Raw genomic sequence first — 23,443 nt, 5'->3', positions numbered from 1 at the left:
CTAGTACATGCTCCCAATTACTGACCCTTGCTCCAACCCTAGACCACTAGTGTTTGCTCCACAAATGAGCAACACAGGTTGGGGTGAGAGGACCTGATAACCTAATCCACCACATACTGGTAAAACCAGATACAAGTAGATGGTTCTCTACTGAGAAATGAAGAAATAAGCCAAAAGCAAACAGAGTCTATAATCCAAAATTAAAATTGGATTCATTCTGAAAACCCAAGGAAACTGTAAAGGAAATATATTATGATTATGAGTAATTTTTCAAATTAAACAGAGAGTTAGAGAATGATAAGATTTAAGCAAATAATACATCTTTATATGGGTCAGTATTTATGTAAGATTGAATTCATATACATATATAAAATTCTGGACCCCACCAACAAAGTATGCTCTCTGCTCAAAACAAAAAAGCAGGAAATGAGGTGAATGGTACAGTACTTCCCAGTGCATACAAAGCACTGGGCTACCACACCCACAGCACTCAAAAATAATGAGAATTTAAAAGATCCTTGGAAAAATTATAAAAGAAGCAACATGTGAGCTCTCACTGTGAAAAGCCTCTAAGCCGTCTTGGCAGGAACACAGAAAGGCAGCCAAATAGAGAACCCTCACGTCTGGAGAAGCGAAGACACATCTGGCCACCACCAATGTATCTATTGCACTGAATTATGAGCTAGACAAGGTCATAAGGAAATGTTACATGGAGAAGAATTTCCCCATGCCACAGGATATGGCAGATGAGCTGGAGGTAAAAAAAAAAAACAAAAAAAAAGGGCAGCAAAGGAGAAGGAAAGCAAGAAACACAGTGTCCTTGAAGCAAGCCTGCCCATTGCATCATGGGAGACAGTGGGTCCTGGACAGAGAACACTGCACAGAAACCGCACACAGAACCTGTAAGGAAGCAGTCTGACAGACAAGAAGAGAGAGACATCTGAGTCACCAACATGACAGTTTTTCTGAGGAATGTTTGCTACTTATGGAACAAAAGAAATGGGCAGTGGATGGAAGGAAAGGGTCCTCTAATAGTGTGACAACAAGGCTTGTTTTGTTTGTTTTTTTTTTTTTTTTTTTTTTAATGTGCACTGGCATTTTGCCATAGGTGTCGAGCCCCCTGGAACTGGAGTGACAGACAGTTGTGAGCTGCCATGTGGGTGCTGAGAATTGAACCCGGGTTCTCTGAAGAGCAGTCAGTGCTCTTAACCACCGAGCCATCTCACCAGCCCCAACAAGGCTTTTTCTTCACGACATGAAGTAATAGGGTGTGTGCTGATGGGTGACAGAATCAGTCTGAATGAAGACTGGTCACAAAACTGACTACAGATAGTCTATAAACTCTCTATATATAGATTTAAAAGTCTCTGTGGAGTTTAGTAAGAAACATAAGTGGAGCTGAAGGGTGGCTCAGCAGTTAAAAGCACTGGCTGCTTTTACAGAGGACCTGGTTTGGGTCCCCAGCACTTACATGGCCTGTAACAACCATCTTTAACTCCAGTTCCAGGAGACCTGGTGCCCTCTTCTGGAACAGCATCCACACAGAGCATATACAAACATCTGAACAAGCACTCAAAACCCATAACATTAAACCAAAAAAAAAAAAAAAAAAAAAAAAAAAATGGGGCTGTAGAGGTTCTCTGCTGGGAGAAGTGTGGTGGGGATTGAATGGGATAAAATATCCAAGAACCAGAAAGGACTGGGTAGAGGGCAGCTCTTCTTGAGTATACACAGAGGTCTTACGGTTCATTGGTGACTTAAATTTTAGCCTCTTTTCAAGCAATGCTCTCTTTCTGTTACAATCTTGGCAAAACCACCTTTGTATGTCCTTGACACAGTACTGCCAAATTTTTCAGGGTAGTGAACAGCACATTTTTCTGCAACTGGTCTTCAGTGAATTCACTCATGGGCCTCTCCTTCTGTGTTTACTAACTCCACATTCTTAGCTAGATCATATGGAGAAAGCAGCAACAACTAGGTCTGACCTGAAACAGGTTCGTTCTTAATACTCTCCTTTGGAAAACCTTTATCATATATGCATCAAATAACTTTATCTACAAACTACTACAACCACACCAGGGGTGACGTGGAACTGCCATCCAGGCAGCATTGAGTACCCCAGGTATCACCTCTTTTATTTCTGCCTTTCTGCCAAAGACACTTGTAAAACTGAATGCCCGGAAGTGATTTAGTAAGAAAAGACTTTGACTATAGTGAAAGGGTTACCCAGACCCTCTACCACACAGTGAGCTCTCAACTGCACACATACAGGAAGAAGTACTGTTTCTGTACTACTACACTAAACACTTTCTTTAAACTTTACCACACACCACTCAAGTTCTCTTTCATTATTCTCTTCCTACTGTCAGTCAAAAGTGCATCAACAATAAAATGCTCAATGTTTCTCTTTCAGGTGACAAAACAGGTTGGAATGATTTCAATCTTCAGCCAAGATAAAGCCATGACCCTACAACTACAGAGTGACCAACAACAGCTCACAATGAAAATGGCCTGGAAACATGAAAAGGTAACATTTTTCTAGTTCACAGAAATCATTCCTACAACTCGTTTAAAAAAAAAAATCACGCTGTCAAATGAGTTTTAGTATCATTTCAAATCAATTCCAATAACTTACCTATCAGCAGCTTCGATGTCAAAGCAAAACCTCCTGTCAATGGAGTCAGTATGCCTTCTGGTGCATTCTTTCAAAAAGAACACCTCTCCATCCCCCTGCAAACATGCACAATACTCAAAACTCCTGAACAGAATCCACTGGTACTACCCTGCAGGAGCCAAGGCTAACCCCTTCAGCTCTGCAGCTCTCTAGTCCTCCCCCCCCCCCCCCCCCGGTTCTCTGGTTACTCCAAATAGCAGTACTGTTAAGCAGACTTCATAAATGTTAACTATAAGATGAACTACCCACCATGTCCAGGTACCCCATGATGGCCTGCCTGTCAACACACTCTTTAAAGAGTCAAAAATTTGCTTGAATATCACACTATACCTAACCCTAACCCTAACCCTAACCCTAACCCTAACCCTAACCCTAACCCTGTGCCAATGTGTGACCACTACTAGCCTGTAAACACTGCAATTGCACCAGGACTGACCTGAGCGTGCAACAAGGTGAGCTAAGATCACATGTGTTTATCCACTAACACTGGGCCAGTCCATCTGTGCATTAGTCCTGCTTCTTAAGTGAGCCACACTATGTTTCTTTACATGTTTCCCCTTCTACTAAAATGCTACTTTCTCTTGCCAACAGCCTCCCTAACAGTGTTAGAACTAGGGGAGAAACAAAGCAACAAAGTGGCTTAACAAGGCACAACAGTAAAGTCTGAGTCCATATTTAGGATTTTCCAGAAACTGAGGATCTGTAAGTAACATTTTAGAAGACCCAAGGTAAATAAATATTCAAAACATCACAGCTATATTCTATATCACTTTATAATTTGGAGCCTAGAATAGAAAGTAATCACTAACTAGAAATGCTCAGAACCTGCAAACTCGAGCTCAAAGCTAATGTTTCAACCCCTGCCTTCTACAAGTGACAGACAGCCTGGCTTCAGCCTCTTCTGGGCGGCTGTTTTCCATGTCCATCATTACAGAAGGCTCCTTTATACAGCCTGCTTTAATGTCTGTCTGTCTTTCTGTTTCTAGAAGAAGCAAAGGGTATGTAGAGGAAGTCAGTTTAGAAGCAAACTGTCACAAACTGCCCTGCTCTATGAGAATGTGTGACTAATTATGCTCAAGAGACCATTGCTTGCTGTGAGCAATCTACTGCAACTATTCACTGGCCACAGAAAGGTAACCTTCCTTGCACAGAACCTCCCCGGGCCTTACTATCTTCCTTGGCTGTGTTGGTCATCACTTTTGGATGAGCAGGTAACTTAAATAGAGTATAACCACATGAAAACTCTATGTGCCTAACTGAATGAGAGGGAATTAGAGATTACTTCACCTTCCATTCACCTTCCAGTTTTTTCAGGCTGTGAATATATAGTATGTGAACAGGCTAAATGTCTACATGAATATGAACAATCAGTAAGTCACAAAGCCTAGTGCAGGAATCTTCTTTCTCTTCTAAACAATGACATAATTCTGTTGTTTATTGTTTTAAAACCTAACTGTAAAAACTCAAGAGTGTGATTTAGAAACAAAACAAAGATTTTTCAACAGTCAATATGAAACTATTAAAATAAAAGGCTCAACAAGTATCTCTCATAAAAATACAAAAACTAATATCAAGTACTTACCAGTTTCCCTCCAGATCTGTGCTCAAATGGGATCATGCTGAATTTCTTGGCTGTTTTCCGATACATGCAATAGTGTTTGACCCAACTGGACCCAAATGGAGCCGGCCCTTCAATAAAGCACAAATCTTTGTGTTTTCACTCATAAGGAGGCAGGCATGACAAAGAATAAAAATGCAGGAGCTAACAGAAAGGGACTGACTGCAAGAGAGAGGAAGCACCTCAGAACACTGGGAGACCTGATTTTAAGACAGTTTTAGCAGATAACTGAGAGTTAAAGTTGCATGTTGTCACTGGGCCCAAACCTGCTGACCTGAGTTCAATCCCCAGATCCCTCGGGAAAAGAGCAAGCCAACTCCTGCACACATGCAATAGTTACAACCAAAACAAAACAAAAAAAAAAAAAAAAAAAAAAAAAAAAAAACAAAAAAAAGACATACTATGTAGTGTGCTAGAAGACCCAAGAATTCCAGATTAAATGGAGAAAACATAGCATCCTGCTGCCTGTAGCCTCAATTTAACAACACCAATCCCTCAATCCTCTATTCCCCAGCTGACCAATGTGAAAGTTAGCTAAGGTGACCACATTCAACCAATGAAAGAAAACTGTGAAGCTCCCTGAGCAAAACTAAGGGTGAGAAGTGAAACCCTCAGTACAACTCACTGGGTGATGGGACCCTGCCCCCGCAAGGGATTACCAGAGCTTTCCATAGGTTAGTTCTCATGGCAATAATGTAAGTGCATATGCTTAGAGAGAGAGAGAGAGAGAGAGACAGACAGACAGACAGACAGACAGACAGAGAGTCTGTGTGTGTATTGTACATGTACATATGTTTATAGTATGCGTGCACATGTACATGTCCATGGACGCATGAGGCCATGGTTGACATCAGGTCTCCCATTAAACCCAGAGCTCAGCAACTGCCTAGACTGGCCTGGCGGGCCAGTGAGCTCCAGAGACCAGCCCTTCTCTACAGAACTAGGGTTAGACTCTCATGGCTACACCTGGCTTTTTTAGATGGGTCTGAGGACCTCTACTCAGATCCTCTGGCTTGTAGTACAGCCACTTTACAAACTAAGCCATCTCCCCAAGACAGGACAGGTTAAAGTGAAACTTCCCTTATACATGTGGCAATTTGCCTTTCTACTTCATTACATTGTGATGTAGCCAGGGGACCCTTCCTAACCACCAAAATCTTAAACCAAATAAGTCACTTCTTTATAAAGTATCAGCCCTCAAGTACTTTGTTACCAGCCACACAAAACAAGCAAGACAACACTAAAACAAGTAAAATACTACTGTGTAGCAATATTTTCTATATCCATCTATAGTCCTCCTAATATCTTATAAGATTTTTATTTTTAATTATATGTATGGGTATATATGAGTAGAGGAGCCTGAGACATTAGATTCCCCCTGAACAGTTGTAAGCCAAGAGGGTGCTAGTAGGCACTGTACCCAGGTCTCCAGGAAGGGCAAGAAGTGCTCTTAACTCCTGAGCCATCTTTCTAGACCCTTGCCTAATAAAAAACCCTTTAATAAAAACAACCTATCCCAAAATGATTTCAAGGAACAAGATGCCCCCATTGACATATATGAGCAGTAAGGCTACGAGGAGGTGGGAGAGGACGTGGAGATATGGACACAGGAACACGATGGCAGAGAGAGTCACAGCACTGGCTGGACCTGATAAGGAATGAGAAGAGGAGCTAGGAGAAAGGTGCCAGTATCAGAGTCCTCTGGCTGCTGCACTTTCAACCTTAGCTCCCTTAGCACAGCATGAGACACACGTGGCAGCATGGCCAGAGAGCAACCACGCATGCCAAGGCAGAAACGTGTGCACACGGGGACTAAGAGGAAGAGCTCTGTAGTTAAGAGCACTTGCTGTTCTTGCAGAAGACCTGAATTTGGTTCACAACCACCCAAAACTCCACATCAAGGGGATCCAACACCCTCTGACCTCTTAAGGCTCCTGCACATGTAGTTCACACACTCAGCACACACATCCATACACACAAAAAAATAAATGTATGGTTTATTTATTTATGCCTTCAAGATCACAGTGGTGGTGTTGGGGGGGGATTACCAGGGTAATTCCCAACTATCACAGTATTGAAGGGTTCAAATCAAACTTTTCCTAGATGTCAGTGAGGACTTGATTCACAGGCATGGGCATCCTTGGCCTCTCCAGTCTTAGTCACAGTAGCATAGGGCCTGCATACTTCCTCTCACTAACCTTAAATCCAAGTACTACCAGTACATAATATAATGCACACGCTACAAAAATTGCTAAACTGTGTTGGTTAATAGATGGAAATAAAAAGAAAAGTCTGGGGCTAGGTGTAGCAGCACACACCAGCTCTCCAAGAATTTGCAGACTGTGGGTTGAGGCCAGTCTGAGCTATACAGAGAGTTCAAGGCCTCTTCAGTTACATAAGCCATCTCAAAAATGAACCACAAGCTGTGCTTGTACCCACAGATGCAGTGGCTTGGTTTGGTTTTCATCGTTCTGGTCAGACACTTTCTCTGTGTATGCTGTACTCCTGGGGAGGCTCTTGAAGGCTCAGAGTGAAGGCTACAACACGGATGTTAACCAGCCACTCAGCCTGTTTGAACTTCTTACTTTTTTCCTGGACATACAAGTAGCCTTCCACTGTGAACTGGCTTGCTCGTTTGTGGTCCTTGGGATTTTGTCTGATTTTATTCATAAGTTCTTCCACTTCTGACCTGGTTCCCTCAAATCGATTCCGCGTCTAAAAGAGAAATAAATACAAATAAACTCCAACTTCTGTTTTTATTTTGGGTGGGGGAGCATATATTTTAATGATTCTGTGTAACTAAAATAAATCTGCAGAACTCAAAAAAACCTATTCTTTCCAATGTGTCTCCTTATTGAGATGTATATTCAAAGACAACAAAATCAAATGGTAAACAGCCATTATAGAAAATGAGCCAATGCAGCAGGGGCAGGTCTGGTTTTGTGACATCTTAGACTTAACAGCAAATTAGCCATAAAATATCCATCTACCTGGTAAATAGACGGTGTTGGCAACAGTCAACCTGATCCACACTATTGCTATTACAGCAGCAATCTGAGCACTGAAAATAATAATGCTTTGCAAGCTAACAAAAAGTTGGTGTGCATTTTTCCAGACTGTGGTAACTACAATAGAAAATGACATTTCTTCCCTGAGAGAGGTGAGGAGGGAGACTTCAGCAGCAAACAATGTCCACGCATCTAGAGAGGCTAACCACATTTCAGAAAGCCAGGCGACATAGTGCCAATACTTGCACAGTGGACACTCTCAACACATATGGCAAGCCAAAGCAACAAAGCGACCACAGCCATCGGGCTGAGTCATTAAAACCCGGTTTATGGGCATTCCTTCCAGCCAGACTCAAAAATAATGCATTAATACCAAAGAAGCAAGCAAACAAACAAACCTATTGATATGAAACAGCAAAGGGGCTCAGAAAGAAAATTAGTATCAAACTTCATCCTCTCTCCTTCCTACCAAAAAAAAAAAAAAAAAAAAAAAAAAAAACAGTTGTCAAAGCTCATAAAGGTCAGAGAAAAAAATAGAAAAGGTGACATAATGGTACCTTTCTCCTAAAAAGAAGGGGAATATGTAAAAACGTGAAAGCATTTCCAGAAACTCAGAGCCATTATGAAAGAAAAATTTTACATGCCCTTTAAGAAAATACAAGGCCAGGCTTGGTGGTACACACCTTTGATCCCAGTACTTGTAAGGCAGAAGCAGACAGATCTCTGTGTCTACAAAGTGAGTTCCAGAACAGCCAGAGCTACACAGAGAAACCCTATCTTGAAAAACAAACAAAAAGGATCCAAAATGGACCATGGGTGCCTTCAAAGATGTCAAGTGAAAAAGAAGGGAAGGAGAGGGCCCAAGTACACTGCCCTCTGCAGTAGCTGGACTGAGATCCTCAGTCCCAGGCATTTGCTGGTGGTATCTGGGAAGTTTAGGAGGAAGTGAGTGTGTCACTGGAAGTGGACTTTGACCACCACTCTCAGTTTGCACTCTCAGCCTCTGCTCCATCATCAGGGATTCCAACCGTCAGGAACCTCAAGCACAAATAAGCTTTCTTCTATAAGTTGTCTTGCCCATGGTATCTTATCATCGTAATAGAACAGCAACTAAGACACATTCAATAAGCCCTCAAAGGTGGAAGGCAAACAGGGATTGACTACAAGCACTATCATTTTTCAGTCATGTTTTTCACCTCAGCCCCATGACATCATTTACAGAGCAAAAGAAGGCAGAGGGTAATTAATAGCATGAAGAGGGTCCACAGACAGACAGACAGACAGACAGACAGACAGACAGACAGACAGACAGACAGACAGACAGACCTCATTAACACCTCCTATTTCTCAAGAATTCTATACAAATGGAGGTGGGTGAAAAGACAGAGAAGGGTGGCCAGCAGATCCAGTCTCAACACGAAAACACAGCAAAATACAGATCGGGGGTCTCCAGTGCCATCACAGTATTAGCATCACAAGCAAGGCTTGCCAGCAGTGCCTCAATCTCAGCCCATACCTTAATAAGAGTCTCAAGCTCCCCCACAAGTTTTAAAGTCCAGAGAAGACAGGTAGCCTTGCCAGGATGATCCCCCCAGATATTCCAGGTGTGACCCATTTTCTTTCCCAACATTAAGTCTGAAGCTAAGCAGAGCTGGCCTAGGACTCAACTAATGCTCAAGCCCCTCCCTTCAGGCACTGCCCGCCAGTAGAGGGTCTACAAGAGACTTTCCCTCCCATGAGCAGCCCGGTGTTCAGGAAGCTCCGCCCTCCACACACTGGGAAGAGATCTTAGCACAGTAAGGATCAGAGGGAAAGTAAGTTTTATTATTTTATAGTCATGCTAGTCAAAACCCACAATTATTTCCTACCAAAGGTAAAGTACCTGCCCTGATCCTAAGCTATTCCTAGCCCTGCTTAACCCATCCAGAGGTTCTTCCTATTAATCTTGAAGCCCCTAATCTGTTTCTTCCTCTAGGACTTCCAGTCCCATCCCCCTCGCCACAGTCTTCTGGGAATGGGATCACAAAACTGCAAACTTAGTGCTTTAAAGTACCTTTTAATTTTAATACAATCTGGGGGGGGGGGATCTACTTCCTAAAAGCCATCGCGCTACTTTCTTGCTTTCTGTTTACTACTCCAGATTACACAAAATGTGTAAAAAGACAGTACATCCGGAAGGGTCCAACCATTGTAACAATATAAAGAGCATGACCCAGGGAGCAGGAGATAGGCTGCTTTCATCTTTAAATAAAAGTTACCTCATCCTAATTTAAAAATCAGTTTTAAATTTAATTATTTTACTATAAAAAAAAGTTGACAAAAGTAACTATACTATTAAAATGTAATGCTATGTAACCCTAAAATTCAGTTTTATCATTTCAGTGTGTTTGATACATCATACCTGTTAGTATTTAGGCATCTGTACTGGCCTGCCTTTGGAGTTCTGAAGGATGGATGTCCTCCTCAGCTGCTGCCACTCAGAGCACACCACCTGTGCCTATTCAGTATGTTCCCTTCCTTACCTCCCATCCCTCTCTCCTCTTTCTTTTTCTCTCTCTCTCTCCCTCTCTCCGTCTCTCCTCTCCCTCTCTTTCCTCTCTCCTGCTAATCCTGTTCCCCAAGGCTGGTCTTCCCCTCCCCCTTCCCCCTTTTATGATCCTTTCCTCCCTCCCCCCCAAAAAGAAACAAAACCCTCCATTTGAATTCTGTCACATGGCATCTTTCTCTTGAGCGCTGCTTTTTTTTTTTTAATTACAACAATATTAAAAAATAAAACATAGGCAGGGTTTTTATTTTTTTCAGAAATATGTAGCTTTACATAGTCAATATTTTGCCTTTCTAATATTAAATCACCAGGAAATAAGATGAACAAATAGCCCCCCCCCAGGAAGGAAGGAAGGAAGGAAGGAAGGAAGGAAGGAAGGAAGGAAGGAGAGAGGAGGGGAGGGGAGGCACAGGAGGGAGGGAGGGAGGGAGGGAGGAAGGGAGGGAGGGAGGGAGGGAGGGAGGGAGGGAGGGAGGGATGACAGCTCTTCTAAAGTTCCACTGATGGGAAGGAATAAACAGTGGGTGACTTGAAGGTGCAGGGCTTTAGAGGGGCAGGGCAGGGCAGGGCATGGTGGTACACACCTGCACATTGGCTGGGGAGGCTGAACCCATGAGGTGAGGCCAGCCAAGGAGATAGTTAAAAGGAGTGGTAGAACACTTGGCTAGCTGGTGCCCTTGCTTCCAACCTTAGTGAGGGAAGGAGGTTAGACCACACATAACAAGTGCCCTTGGTACTAAAAATGAGGCAGAAGGAACAGCTTCTCAAAGAGCAGCACCCAAGTAACCTCAAAAATAGCCAGAATACAAATAAGAGGGATATTTAGAAAGGCAGCTGGATAAGCTGAATATTGAGGATTTAGAGTGAATCCCTGATGAATGAATATCCTTGGGTGTGTGTGTGTGTGTGTGTGTCCCCTTTCCAGAAAGGTACTTGCCCATTTCTCCAAAATAAAGAATGAATGTTGCTATCAAATGTATACGCTTTTAGTTCATCAACATATTTAAAGGCCACTACTCATCATTATCTCATGACTGACATGCAAAGTCTTCCTGGGCTTACTTTGGTATGTGTAAGCTCACTGCTCCCCCTCTTCCCCACAGGAACATTATACTAGTACTTCTGTCCATAAGCGGGGTGGGGGGTGGGGGGGGATAGTTTGATCAAAACTATCTGACTGATGCGTTCCTGAGATGAATCTAGATGGCTTCATGGGCAAGTGGCCTATACAGTCACATATGCCCTGTGCTACAGGAACTTGTGATAGATAGGCTTCATGTTCTGCTATATAATGGTTAGGAGGGTGGCCTAAGACAGGATTTCACATGACTCAAGCTGTGTCTCAAACTCACTACACAGCTGAGGAGCTCCAGCTCCCAAGTGCTGAAATGACAAGCAAGAACAGCCACACTGAGTGTAATGAGCCACCATCTGTGGTGAGCCACCATCTGGAAAGCCTTCATTGTCTTTAGTGGGACCCTATGCTTTCATTCTACAATACTCCCACGAAGCACACACCAGCCCTAACTGAAGTTGATGGATAAAATCTGGAAAGAGAATGTTAATTCTATAATTGTATACCCAGTTGGAAGTGAGGGTTGTTTTATAATCTTATCTTCTCAATTGGTCTTTTCACAAACTGTGTTTTACAGCCTGCAAGGTACTCTGAAAAATAAATCATTCCATTAAAAATTCTCATGGGCTGGAGAATCGACTGTTAGGGACACGCCTGCCACACAGACATGACGACACAAATGTGAGCTCCTATTGCCCACATAAAGGCATGTCCCCATGTCTATAGCACAGGGGGGAAGGGAGCGTGGTGTGTATGATAGCAGGGAGGTGAAAACCGCAAGTGGCAGTTAACATCACAGCCGAGCTAGACTGCTAGGATGGCAGCCTCCTACACAAACGATTCAGAGTTAACATAACAACTTCTGCCATGAGACCTGCCCCCAGAAAGTCAAGGAAGGGCCTTCCTTCAAAGGGTGCAATGTCTTGAGCCTCCATCAGCTAAAGAGAATTTTGTTACACCAACAGCTGACCACTAGGTGGCAACATATCCCCACTTTCTCAATACCAGCCTGGTCATTAAGACAGCAGCAAACAGAAAGAGGCACAATCCAAACATCTTTTCAAAACCAATGGCTTTTGTTTCCTTACATTCTGGATGTTGATCTGTAGCTCCATTTTGTAGTGATTGAAATCTTTGGAAAGTTCATGACCCTGATGATAGAAAGTAAACATTCCCTGAAAGAAGGACAGCATCTAAGACAAAGGAGAAAAGGGGCATTAGTGCACACTGAGAAAATAAAACAATAACAGAAAATAAGAACCATACAGAACACGCAACATCTCCCTGTATGTCATTCCACTGATGTCAAGAAGCTTCAAAGAAGTCAGGAGAAAAATAAAGAGCATATTACCTATCCATTGGTCTGTACTGAAAATGAAGAATGTTATTATTCACAAATACCAGCGTCACTAAACCATTTTTATGCAGTGGTCTCCAAGAAAAATCCAATTCTAAGTCATCACTTGTACCTCATTAGTCAAGGGAACCCTGATGGTCACTTACAACTGGAACCTGAACACACAAAAAGGTAGAACGGAGGAAGCATGGCCCTCTTCCAAGCACTGTCATAGAGGTGTTCAGGGGAGTGCCCAGGGATGGGGGAAAGGGGCTGTCAGTAAGTAAGGCCTTAGTTCTCTACCAACTCCCAACCTCCCCCTTCTGAGAAGGCAGTTGCTTCTATCCACGGGTGAGTACAACTCTAAAGTGAATAAAAGTGATTGGGGAAAAGAATTTTTACAACCCTGAATTTTATTTTCTTCAGAATGCTGCAAGGTATAAGCAATAGAAACACCTGATATCAAATGGCCAGTCTGCATCAATATGCACCAGTCACTTGTTTGGTGACATTGACAACACTGAACCTTCCTTTCTCCACTTGCTACACTGAGGTGGTATGAGTGTCTGACTGAGTTACTGCATAGAGTGAGGATGAACCGTGCAGCACTTAAAATAAAGACTGCAACTAAATATGTACACCACAGTTATTTCAACATGAAAGAACACTTTAAGGTTTAATTTCCTCTGATTATTTGATTCAGGTTGATTCTGCTATTTCCACTGACTATTTTTTAAGTATTATTTGATTATTACTTTGTTTCTTACCATAAAGATAATGGACCAACTACAGTATTTTGAATTATAGCTTGATAAAGCAAGGGGAAATGCAGTCTCTATTAAAATTATCAGATGATTTTTTTTTTTTTTTTTTTTTTTTTTGCTAAAACCCATTGATTAAGATGTCTTCATCCATACACGGTATATGCATATTAATATGTAAGTAACTGAACTTATTAGAAGACATCTATATAATCACAAAACTGGCATTTCCAGGGGCTGAAGAGATGGCTCAGTGAATATATTCTGCTCTTCTAGAGGAATCAAGCTAAATTCCCAATACCCGCGTTGAATAGCAAGCCACCTATTAACCCAGCTCCAGGGAGAGCCGGCACCTCTGGCCTCCCCTGACACCTGCACTCACATGCATATACCCACACAAGTACACACATGCATATACCCACACACAAGCATATACCCACACATAAGTACACACATGCATATACCCACACACAAGTATACACACACATGCATATACCCACACACAAGTATACACACACATGCATATACCCACACACAAGTGTACACATACATGCATATACCCACACACAAGTACACACACACATGCATACACCCACACAAGAACACACACACATGTATACACAGGTACACATGCACATACCCACACGCAAGCACACATACACACGCACATACCCACATACAAGTAAGTACACATATACATGCATATACCCACACACAAGTACACATACAGAAATATAAAAATAAAATAAATGTAAAAACTAGTGTTTCTGGTATAAAGGCTAGCCATTAACAAAACTGCTTCAAATGCTGCAACATGACTTAAAATTATAAAATTTGAAACAAGAACACACTTAAACAAGTAAACTTCCTTTAAAGAAACCGCAAACTATTACTTCATGAAGATTAGCACTGTCACTCACATTTGCTGCTGCAACAGAAGACACAGACTGGGCGGACTGCAGCAAGAGACCATGGGAAGGAAGTATCTCCGCTCATAGGGCTGTGTGGACAAGGCCTGCCACTGGCCTAAAAGCTTTTCTAGACTTTGAGTAGGTGTGTACAGGGTCCTACTCTGTCTCTCACAACACAACACTACTCACAGGGATCCATGGCAAGCTTGCTCTGCTACTTACAGGTTCCACAAACTCAAACTTCTTTCTTTCTTGGATTTCCTGGAGCTTGCACACATATTCAAGAGAGAGCTCATAGAAGTGCTGCCGGGTCTGCTCTACTTGGAGATCTGCCTGTATTAAAACAACCACAGTTAGTTTGATCCCAAGATAGGGAACTATCAGACTCAACACCATAGGTCAATGAACTCCAATCCAGCGTGCACTGCTTTTATAAACTTGTTTATAAGAACCGGTGACAGTTCGCTCATGTCTGACTCCTTGCTACTCTCCTACCACAGGAGCATGCAGGAAGTCTAACATGATTCTCCCCAGACTCTGAAGAAAAGCTTCATGACCCCCACAGACTGAAGATTAAGGATTACACTTCTTCATGGAACTGGGTCACAAATCCCACCAACACTCGGATGAGCAAGCCCTCTAAGAATAAAGTCAGCCTGCCACTGGAACACCGGGGAAGCTCCAGTTCCCTCCACACTGGATGCAGGAGGCAACACTTCAAGCTTCAGACCCAAGCAGATAGAGGGAGACTATTCAAACAGCACTACAACTTATCCTGCCTCCCTGGGCACAGTGCCAAAGAGGGCAGTGGGAAACCTCATCCTTAGGCATCAAGCAATACAATTTTACAACCTGGTTAATTTTCTTTTGAAGCATTCATCTAGGTCTGTCTCAAAAGAGATGCACAGATGGGCAAGCATATGCAAAGAGGATTAGCCTTGAGGGAAGCACAATGAGACTTCACACCCCTCCCCCTCCCTGTGGCTACCAGAAGGCAGGAGGAAAGGGTGAGGCCAAACTGGGATCCTTGTGCACTAGTGAAGGCAATAACAATGCCATGCATGTTCATCACAGAAAAATGGCATGGCACATCCAAACACCATAAAAATTAAATGATGCATCAGGCAGTGGTGGCGCATGCCTTTAATCCCAGCAATAGGGAAGCAGAGGCAGTCAGATCTCTGTGAGTTCCAGAACAAGCACGATAGTTTCACAGGATGTGTCAAAAACAACAAAAAAAAAGTGCATTTTGGGGTACATATGCAAAATATCTGAAAGCAATGACTCAAAAAGACATAGTACAGCCATGAGTAGTGTTATTCACAACAGCTCAGAGGAAGAAGCAACTGAAGTTTCTATGTACAGAGGACAAAAGTACTTTAGGAATACAATGGGATATAATCTGCCTTTTAAAATGAAACAGCTGGAATGCTAGCTTGGTGGTACAAATACCTATTGAGCAAACACAAGGACTCCAGAACCTACATAACACACACCAATAACACAAGCTGGGGGACAGAACAATAAGGGCTGTGGGTCAGTAAAGGATGCAGAGATAAGCTACTCCAGAGAAGGTTCCAGGGAACATGTTTCATTGCATGTGAGCAACCACTTACATAGTGGAAGACTATGGACTGTGGCTGGTTAACACTGTTGTGTTGGCTTCAACAATGAGTGTTCAGACCTCCAGGGTCTCTGTGGAAGCTCCTTAGAGGAGATGAGGAGAGTGCAGACTCATCCACAGGCCAGCTGCACACTACTCATGCTACTTCAGAATTCAGGGTTCTGACTTTAGGGGCATGCTGGGCTATGCTTCTTACTTAGAAGCACAGTGTGCCGTGTAGACTGGCCAACAGTTCATGCCTGCATTTTCTCCTATAGGGGGTGGAGGCAGGAGGCCTTTGCATAGTTCCAGGTTCAAGGAAACAAGGCAGACTGTGTGATAGGTCAGGCAGGACATCTAAAGTTCTCCTGCTCCTTGCTTTGGCCTCTGCACACACAGGAATGCACTCATACACACATGTGTGCACACACACCACACACAATGAAATATAACAAAAGGAGGCAAAACATACTGTTAACATGAACACCTATAACCCAACACTCAAGAAGCTAAGGCAGGAGGACAAGTTAGAGGCTAGCCTGGGTTACACAGCAAGACTGTGGCGTTAAAAAGAAAAGGACACAGCTGGGCAGTGATGGCACACAACTCTAGTCCCAGCACTCAGGAGGCAGAGACAGGTGGATCTCTGTGAGTTCAAGGCCAGCCTGATCTACACAGCAAGTTCCAGATCAGCCATGGCTACACAGAGAAATTGTCTAAAAAGAAAGATGGAGGGGAGGGAAGGGGATGGGAGGGGACGGGAGGGGGATTACGGCAATGCTACCCAGCATGGGTGAACTGTTAGGCTCTCGTATTAAATGCAATACAAGAGACATAAAAACACAAACTCCAGATACATAAATGGCTCAGATTGACAAGCCTGGTAACAGAATGGATGACAGTGCTGCTGGAGGCAGCACTCACTTGGGTGAGTTACAGCTTCACAGGTAAAGCGTTTAGCACTGAGCCAATGACCTTGGACAGTTCAAGTGGCTAAAATAAATGAAGTGTTACTTCTCCGGTGATATTCAAATTGAAATAGTACCCCTTGTCTACAGGAGGAAAACAAACATTAAAAACCAAGAAAAATGGAATCTCCTCCCCTGCCCTAGAATTTAGGGACACAGATGTGTATGGTATCCATAGGGTGAGAGCAGCAGCTCCTAGTAGAAGTACAAAGTAGTCAGCAAGGTGTGAACACACTACAACAAAGGTAGTCAGCATTGTGTGAATGCACTACAAGGTTCTGTTCTTCACTTCAAAACAAAAATTGAGAATGCCGCCCACACCTTTCTGTGCCTCTGCTCAGGGTCATCCCCGGCAACCTTAACTAACCCCTTGAGCTAAAGTCAAATCACTGAAGAACAGTCACATTTGCAGCTCACAAAAGCAATGAACATTCCCAAACCAAACCTTCTCCTCTTTAAATGCCTCCTCCCTTTTAATGTCTACATGCTTGTAAGAAGGCTGTTTCAAATGGGAGTCTATATGTTTACGAAGAATAAACAGAGCAAGAGAGAAAACATGATCAATTGAAATGGAACTGAAACCACTCTCGTCTTTAGGGCCTCCTCAAATTTATGACTTGCAGTTTAATTGTCTTGGGAGTTGGAGACACTGTCAAAGCCACAGCTCACACATCCTGTTTGTACTTCATACAAACTACTCACTCTGACAGGTGCTGTTCTAGGCAGACAGAGGACTGAATTAAAGCAAGATTATAGCCTTCAAAGGGCTTACAGACATTGAAAGAATCCATGCAACAACACATAGGAGTAAGAAAACAGTAAGCTAGAGGAAGGAGGTCGTCCTAACAGACAGCCAGAAGCTTTTCTCACACACTGCCTGAGTAAGGGGTGTCTGGGACAGTATCTGAAGGAAACAGACATGTGGGTCTGGTTTGGAACAAGTGTGTGCCTGGTATGTATGGCAATTACCAATGCACCAAATTAGTAATATAAAAGCCATATTCTAGGCAGCAGGAAGAACAAATGCTCAGAACCTGGCAAGAAACCTGCTTTCTTTGAATGGGTAGTCCTGGGTCCCATGGCTTCTGGGACCCACATGGTGATGGAGGGGAGGTGGAGTATGGGAATTGAGGATTCCGCTTACATTACACACAAGGAACATTTAGGACTAGATGGCTAATCAGAGTGATATGGAGATGGAAATTGACTTGAGGCATAAGAGTTGCCTTTGGAACAGTTGAAAGCGGAGATAATAGAGAAGAGAGGTGCAAAGGGCAGCAGGCCTAAAACCCAGCTGCTGGCATCCTACATAGAAAGTAACAAGACAGGACAGAGGACTGTGCCTAAAGCATTTCAGTGAGGATTAAGTGATATAAAAGACAGCTTCACTTTATAAAGTATTAAATGGCATCCAAATGTCAAAGGTGTAAGAGATACAAAAGGAAATGTCACTTGTGAATGTCAAACAAGGAGGTACTCACACTACAGTCTGTAAGTGAAGCATACAGCTGGGGATATATAATACACACACATTAAGACATTAAACCTACGTTCATGTGTGCTCAAAAATAAACAAAGGGATAGAAGGCAGTTCTAACCTTCTGTTGGTAAGTCACAAGCCTTAGCTACACATGACAGCAGTGCTAACAAGACCTATGAGCTGGGGCTCAAGAGATCGCTGGGTGTTTAAGGGAAGGTACTGAGGTCCTTGGTAGCTGAGGGGAAATGGGGAGTATATCGTGTGTGTGTGTGTGTGTGTGTGTGTGTGTGTGTGTGTGTGTGTGTGTGGTGTGTGGTGTGTGGTGTCAGAGGCGTGTGATAGTGTCTGTGTGGTGGTGGGGTGTGTGTGTATGTATGTGTATAGGTGATGTCAGTGGTGTGTGATGGGGGTGGGTGGGGTCTATATATGTAAATATGCATGTGTTCTCAAGGATTAAAAAACTTTTTTTCCCCTGAAAACAGGAGCACATATGACTCTTACATAAATTCAGTTCCTAGCACTTCTGCAAGGCAGCTCACAACCGTAGCTCCAGCTCCAGAGGACCTGTTATTCTCTTCTGGCCTTGTGGGCACCTGCACTCATACACATAGACACAGACACAGACACACACACACAGACAGACAGACAGACAGACAGACAGACAGACAGACGGATGGACACGCATGCACGCACGCACACACGTAGAAAAAGTACTCTTAAAGTCTACATTTTGTCTCTTTTGTTTTCTCTTTTGCTCTCTCCTGCTTTTGGTTGGCCACCAGTTACCTCTTCTCTGCCCTTCTGTCTCTCCCCCTCTCTCCTCTTCTGTTCCCGGTGCCTCTAAGTCTCTTCCCTTTTCCCTCACTCCCCTTTCTAAATAAACTCCTCATTTAAGCTCAAAAAAAAAAAAGTCTACATTTCACATTGTAAATAACTGTAGTTTCTACCCAAGCCTATGAGTAGAAGGAAAAAAAGGTCTAGAAATGTAGAAAGAAATTGAGAAAATGGGAAGATATAAATTCCTTTCTGCTTACATACTATTTTTCAAAAAATAAAAAATAAAAACCTGTCTATTAAAACAAGTGGAAGATCTACTCTTTCCTATAAGAACCCCCCAAGCTCTCAGCACTCCAAGAGATTAACCCTGCTAATCACATACATAAAACAATGGGTGAGCTCATTCCGCTCAGCTCATCAAGACCTGGAAGCCAGGAACAGGCCTATCCCTAAAAAGCAGTATGTGGGGGTTAACTCGTTTTTTACTGTTGTTTTGCTTTTAGTTTTTCAAAGACACGGTTTTTCTGTGTAGTCCTGGAACTCACTCTGTAGACCAGGCTAACCTCAAACTCACAAAGCTCCACCTGCCTCTGCTTCTTGGGTGCTGAGATTAAAGGTGTGTGACAACACACCTGGCTGTGTAAGTTCTTTATGACCCTGCACAACATTGCTCCTGTGAAAAACTCAGAACCTAAAACTTACTACTGTGAATCCATACTTAATCAATACTGGGAGACATACTCATTGTTGCCTCATTTCACAGAACTCTAATCTTAACTCAGTGCAGTATGTTTTCGCCATGTCTACACAATCTCAGCTGAAAAGTTTTCACAAATAAAGTACATTTTTAAAAAGAAAGAGGTGTACTGCAGATATCACGAGAAACGTGAAAAGAATACCTCCTGCAAATGCGAGTCTTTCTTCCTGGCAGAAAGAGTCAAGTGTTTATCGATCAGACTGTAATTCTTTTCCGTCTCTTTGTCAAACTTCTTCTTTTCTTCCTACAAGTAAAAACCAGACAATGACGGTTACACACAGCACGCATAAATCACATGCACAGTCTATCTACTGGAAGCTAAAATACAAAAAGCATCGAAAAAGAAAGCAAGGAGGCACTAAATATGGAGGCACGTCTGAGGCAATGCCTAATGTCCCCGAACCATGGCTAGCCATCAGAGTCGGCACTGGGACCGTGAAGACACAACTCCTGCTGTGCACTCATGAGTTTCTCACCAACCCTTCACTGCTTTCAACTCGCCATACTCATCCGAGTTCAATCAAGTTACCTCACTCTCCTCTTGAAGAAAAGAAAAACACAAAGAGGCTGAGCTTAAAGAACAGGCTTTCTCAGGACTCTGCTCAGAGACTGGGTAAGCTTTGCCATACAGATTTTTACTCATAATAATCCTAGAATCTCAGGGAAGAAAGGCATCAATAGTCCAGTCTGAATGGAATGATGCTCTAGCCAGAACTGCTACTGAGTTCCCAACCTTACAACGACTCAGCACAGCATCAATGGTCAACAGACCCCAACACAATAGTGACGTTTGCTTAGCTCAGCACACACTTCTCGGGCACTGCCTGCCTAGAGCTAGAATATGCTTTGCATTCAATGTAAAAGCATTTTGAAAAAACAAATAACCCAGCTTCTGAGGGTGAAGATGGCAGAGCAGTCCTTGCTCAGCTTAATACACTCCTAACAAACATTTTTAAGCTTATATCTTCATGATGTTAAAAATATGTCCATCAACATCAAACTCCCCCTTATTCTCTATCACGTCCCAAGCACACACCCTTCCTTATTTTTTATTTTATTCTAAATCATAGACAGTGAACTGCCCTAGTCAAATTTTCTAGACCGGGTTTTCTCGTTTAGGGAAAGATGAAACGAAGAATGTCATTTCTGCATCCTGTCATGCATGTCCCCACTGCAAGGACTACAAGCTGAGTTCTGGGAGCCTGGGACAGCATAGCTTCTGTTTCATCATTTGAGACCACAAATTAACCCCCACATTGTTGCCGGCAAGCCTCGGCAATTGTTTTTTCCCAAATCTAATTACCAATTTGAAAAGTGTTAAAACAAAAATGCCAGGGCTAGAGAGATGGTCCTCTGCCAGAGGACCCAGGTTTCTTTCCTAGAACCTGTAAGCCATCCCAGGGGATCTGACACCCTCCCTCTGTTGTTGTCTGTGAACACCACATGCACAAGGCACAGGAATGTACATGTAAACAAAACACCCATACACAGAAGGCAAGAGAATAAATGATCTCCCAAAATGTCTGACAAGGAGATCCTAACTCTTCTTCAGAATGATCTGGGAATAGTCTGTGCTGAGTTATCTGTGGAAAGTCCACGGTCCATGGGTGTGAGAGGGACAAAACCAGAGTCAGGTAGCATTACCTTCATCTCCACCTTGTCACTCACTGTGCTTCTGAAATGGAAATACTCTCTTGTCTTTACACCTAAGGTAGTTTTATTTCTCAGTGTACAGCACTTCTGGTTAGAGCTACAATTGGTTACTATCCTTTTCTGTTTCCTCCTATGCTTGTCATCAACTATGTTAGTAGGAAATACAGTACAGCCCATGTAGCTGCCTCCACATCACCACCCACTTAGGAAGCTGACAGCATGCAAGGTGTGTTATGGTTTGGACATGTCCTATGCACTCAGTATGCTGTAGACCTACAGGATGTTCTCTCAGGACCCACCTCTCCAACTAGACAGGAAGGGCAAGCCACGTCTCTGCATTTGCCACACATTTCCACTACGCCTAACTCCATCATGAGGAGTATACAGCAAAGTCGTACTTCCTTATCTTATTCCATCCAAATTGAGTCAATGGCCAAAACCCCTAGCATAATTAGCAACAGTGGGTTGTAACACGGACAATATAAGGCCCAGAGACAGATATTGGGGTTCAAGCTGAAGATCAGGTAAGCAAAGCAGCCAGCCACTAGCTCTCACCTCTAGCTCAGGCTGATCTACACACAAGCTCTTCACCAAGCCTCAAACTAATGCCTCTGTGGCTGGAGAATGAACACCTCCTACTCAATTATGATACTGACTTATATATCTCTAATGAGTCCTGGGATTAAAGGTGTGAGCTATAATTCTCTTTTATACTGATTCAGTCTTGTATAGATAGATCTGGGTGGTCTTGTACTCACAGACATCCATCCGTCTCTTAATCCTGAGTCCTAGATTAAAGGTGTGTACCACCACCTCCTAGCTTCTGGCTGCTGGGATTAAAGGTGTGTATCACCACTGCCTGATCTCTATAGCTTGAGACTGACTTTGCTTTCTGAATTCCCAGGCAAGCTTTAATAAATCATAAATAATATATCACTACACTGGGTGTGTGAATTAACATGTGTGTGAAGTTGGGGATGAAAGAAAATAGCAGCTCAAAGGCTTTCTTAACTAAGAGTTTTATCTGGGAGCCAAGGTCACACCCACCTACTGAAGGAGAAATGCTGGGGCTGGCAAAGTGCCACAGCTCTGCACAGGCATTTGCTCCAGTGATCTCCACTTAGACAATTATTTCTCCCTGTGTTTGCTTTGAATGTAGCTGTAGCATATTTGTTTCTTTGTGTTCACTTCATGTCTTGTGCTAAAATATACAAATCTGAAGGGCTGCGGTTAGGAGCAACCAGTAAGAATGGAGGGTGTTCTTTGCCACAGTGCATGCAGGAGACAGAAACTCTACAAACAGGCAGCAACATCCCGGAGTTCAAATGAACTGCAAGAAGAGAACGTTTCTTCCTTAGGAAGCAGACATTATAAACTCAGTGAGTCAGGAGGACAGGCTGGAAAGATGGGCATTGGCAAGCCAGGCAATAGCCAAGGGGAGGGTGCGGGGAGGGCTTGTCTCCAGGTGAGATACAAGCCTATCACATCTATCACATGTACCATCTCTTTTAGTTGTCATCAAATAGCTGAGGAAAAAAAAAAAACATGTTTTTATAAAACTCACTAAGCCAAGTAAACTTTGTTTACAAATTAAGGCTCACAGGAAGTTATCTTATAATCTATCATAAAATTATGCATGTAAAAAAGTAGATATGACCAATATAAGTGTATAAACGGAAGAAGAGATTCATGAACCTAAGACTCACAACTAAAATAAGCAGAACTCTTAAAAGTTATTAAGAAATAAAATATAGTCAAGCAATAGTGGCACATGCCTTTAATCCCAGCACTAGGGAGGCAAAGGCAGGAGGATCTCTGTGAGTTTGAGGTCAGCCTAGTCTACAGAGTGAGTTCCAGAACAGCTAGGGCTATACAGAAAAACCTTGTCTGGGAGGGAGGGAGGGAGGGAGGGAGGGAGGGAGGGAGAGAGGGAAGGAGGGAGGGAGGGAGGGAAGGAGGGAGGGAGGAAGGGAGGGAGAGAGGGAAGGAGGGAGGGAGGGAGGGAAGGAGGGAGGGAGGCACAGAGAGAGAGAGAGAGAGGCCTGTACAAAGGTGCCCTGCAGAAAGCACAGCATTTTAACAAGCTGGGCTAGTATAACTGTTTAATGGGGAAACAGAAACAGAACCGCACCCATGTTGAAATTAATTCCAGATGGGCTGAGAGAGTCATGATTTAAATATGAAGCTATAATAAAGAGACCGTCATCACATCTCAAAATAAAACAAAGACCATCTAAGCAAAACAACTAGTAGAAGCTCAGAGAGATTCTCTAGGTT

General features: G+C 43.0%; 1 protein-coding gene across 5 annotated transcripts in view; it reads right to left on the bottom strand.

Annotated features, from left to right (window-relative positions):
* Positions 1–23,443, bottom strand: part of Arhgap10 (Rho GTPase activating protein 10) — a 242,164-nt gene that overhangs the window by 122,385 nt on the left and 96,336 nt on the right. For all 5 annotated transcript variants that reach the window (XM_051205929.1, XM_051205931.1, XM_051205930.1 and 2 more), the window contains 6 exons: positions 19,656–19,757; positions 14,151–14,261; positions 12,009–12,113; positions 6,878–7,007; positions 4,257–4,363; positions 2,636–2,730 (listed from right to left, as the gene is read on the bottom strand). In XM_051205929.1, the coding sequence (XP_051061886.1) occupies positions 2,636–2,730; positions 4,257–4,363; positions 6,878–7,007; positions 12,009–12,113; positions 14,151–14,261; positions 19,656–19,757 (650 nt within the window). The remainder of the gene's footprint in view (positions 1–2,635; positions 2,731–4,256; positions 4,364–6,877; positions 7,008–12,008; positions 12,114–14,150; positions 14,262–19,655; positions 19,758–23,443) is intronic.

The sequence above is a fragment of the Phodopus roborovskii genome, unplaced genomic scaffold (genome assembly GCF_943737965.1).
Source record: "Phodopus roborovskii unplaced genomic scaffold, PHOROB, whole genome shotgun sequence".
Taxonomy (NCBI): Eukaryota; Metazoa; Chordata; class Mammalia; order Rodentia; family Cricetidae; genus Phodopus; species Phodopus roborovskii.
Note: the sequence above shows the minus strand (reverse complement) of the source record. Positions and strands in the feature narration are given on the sequence as shown.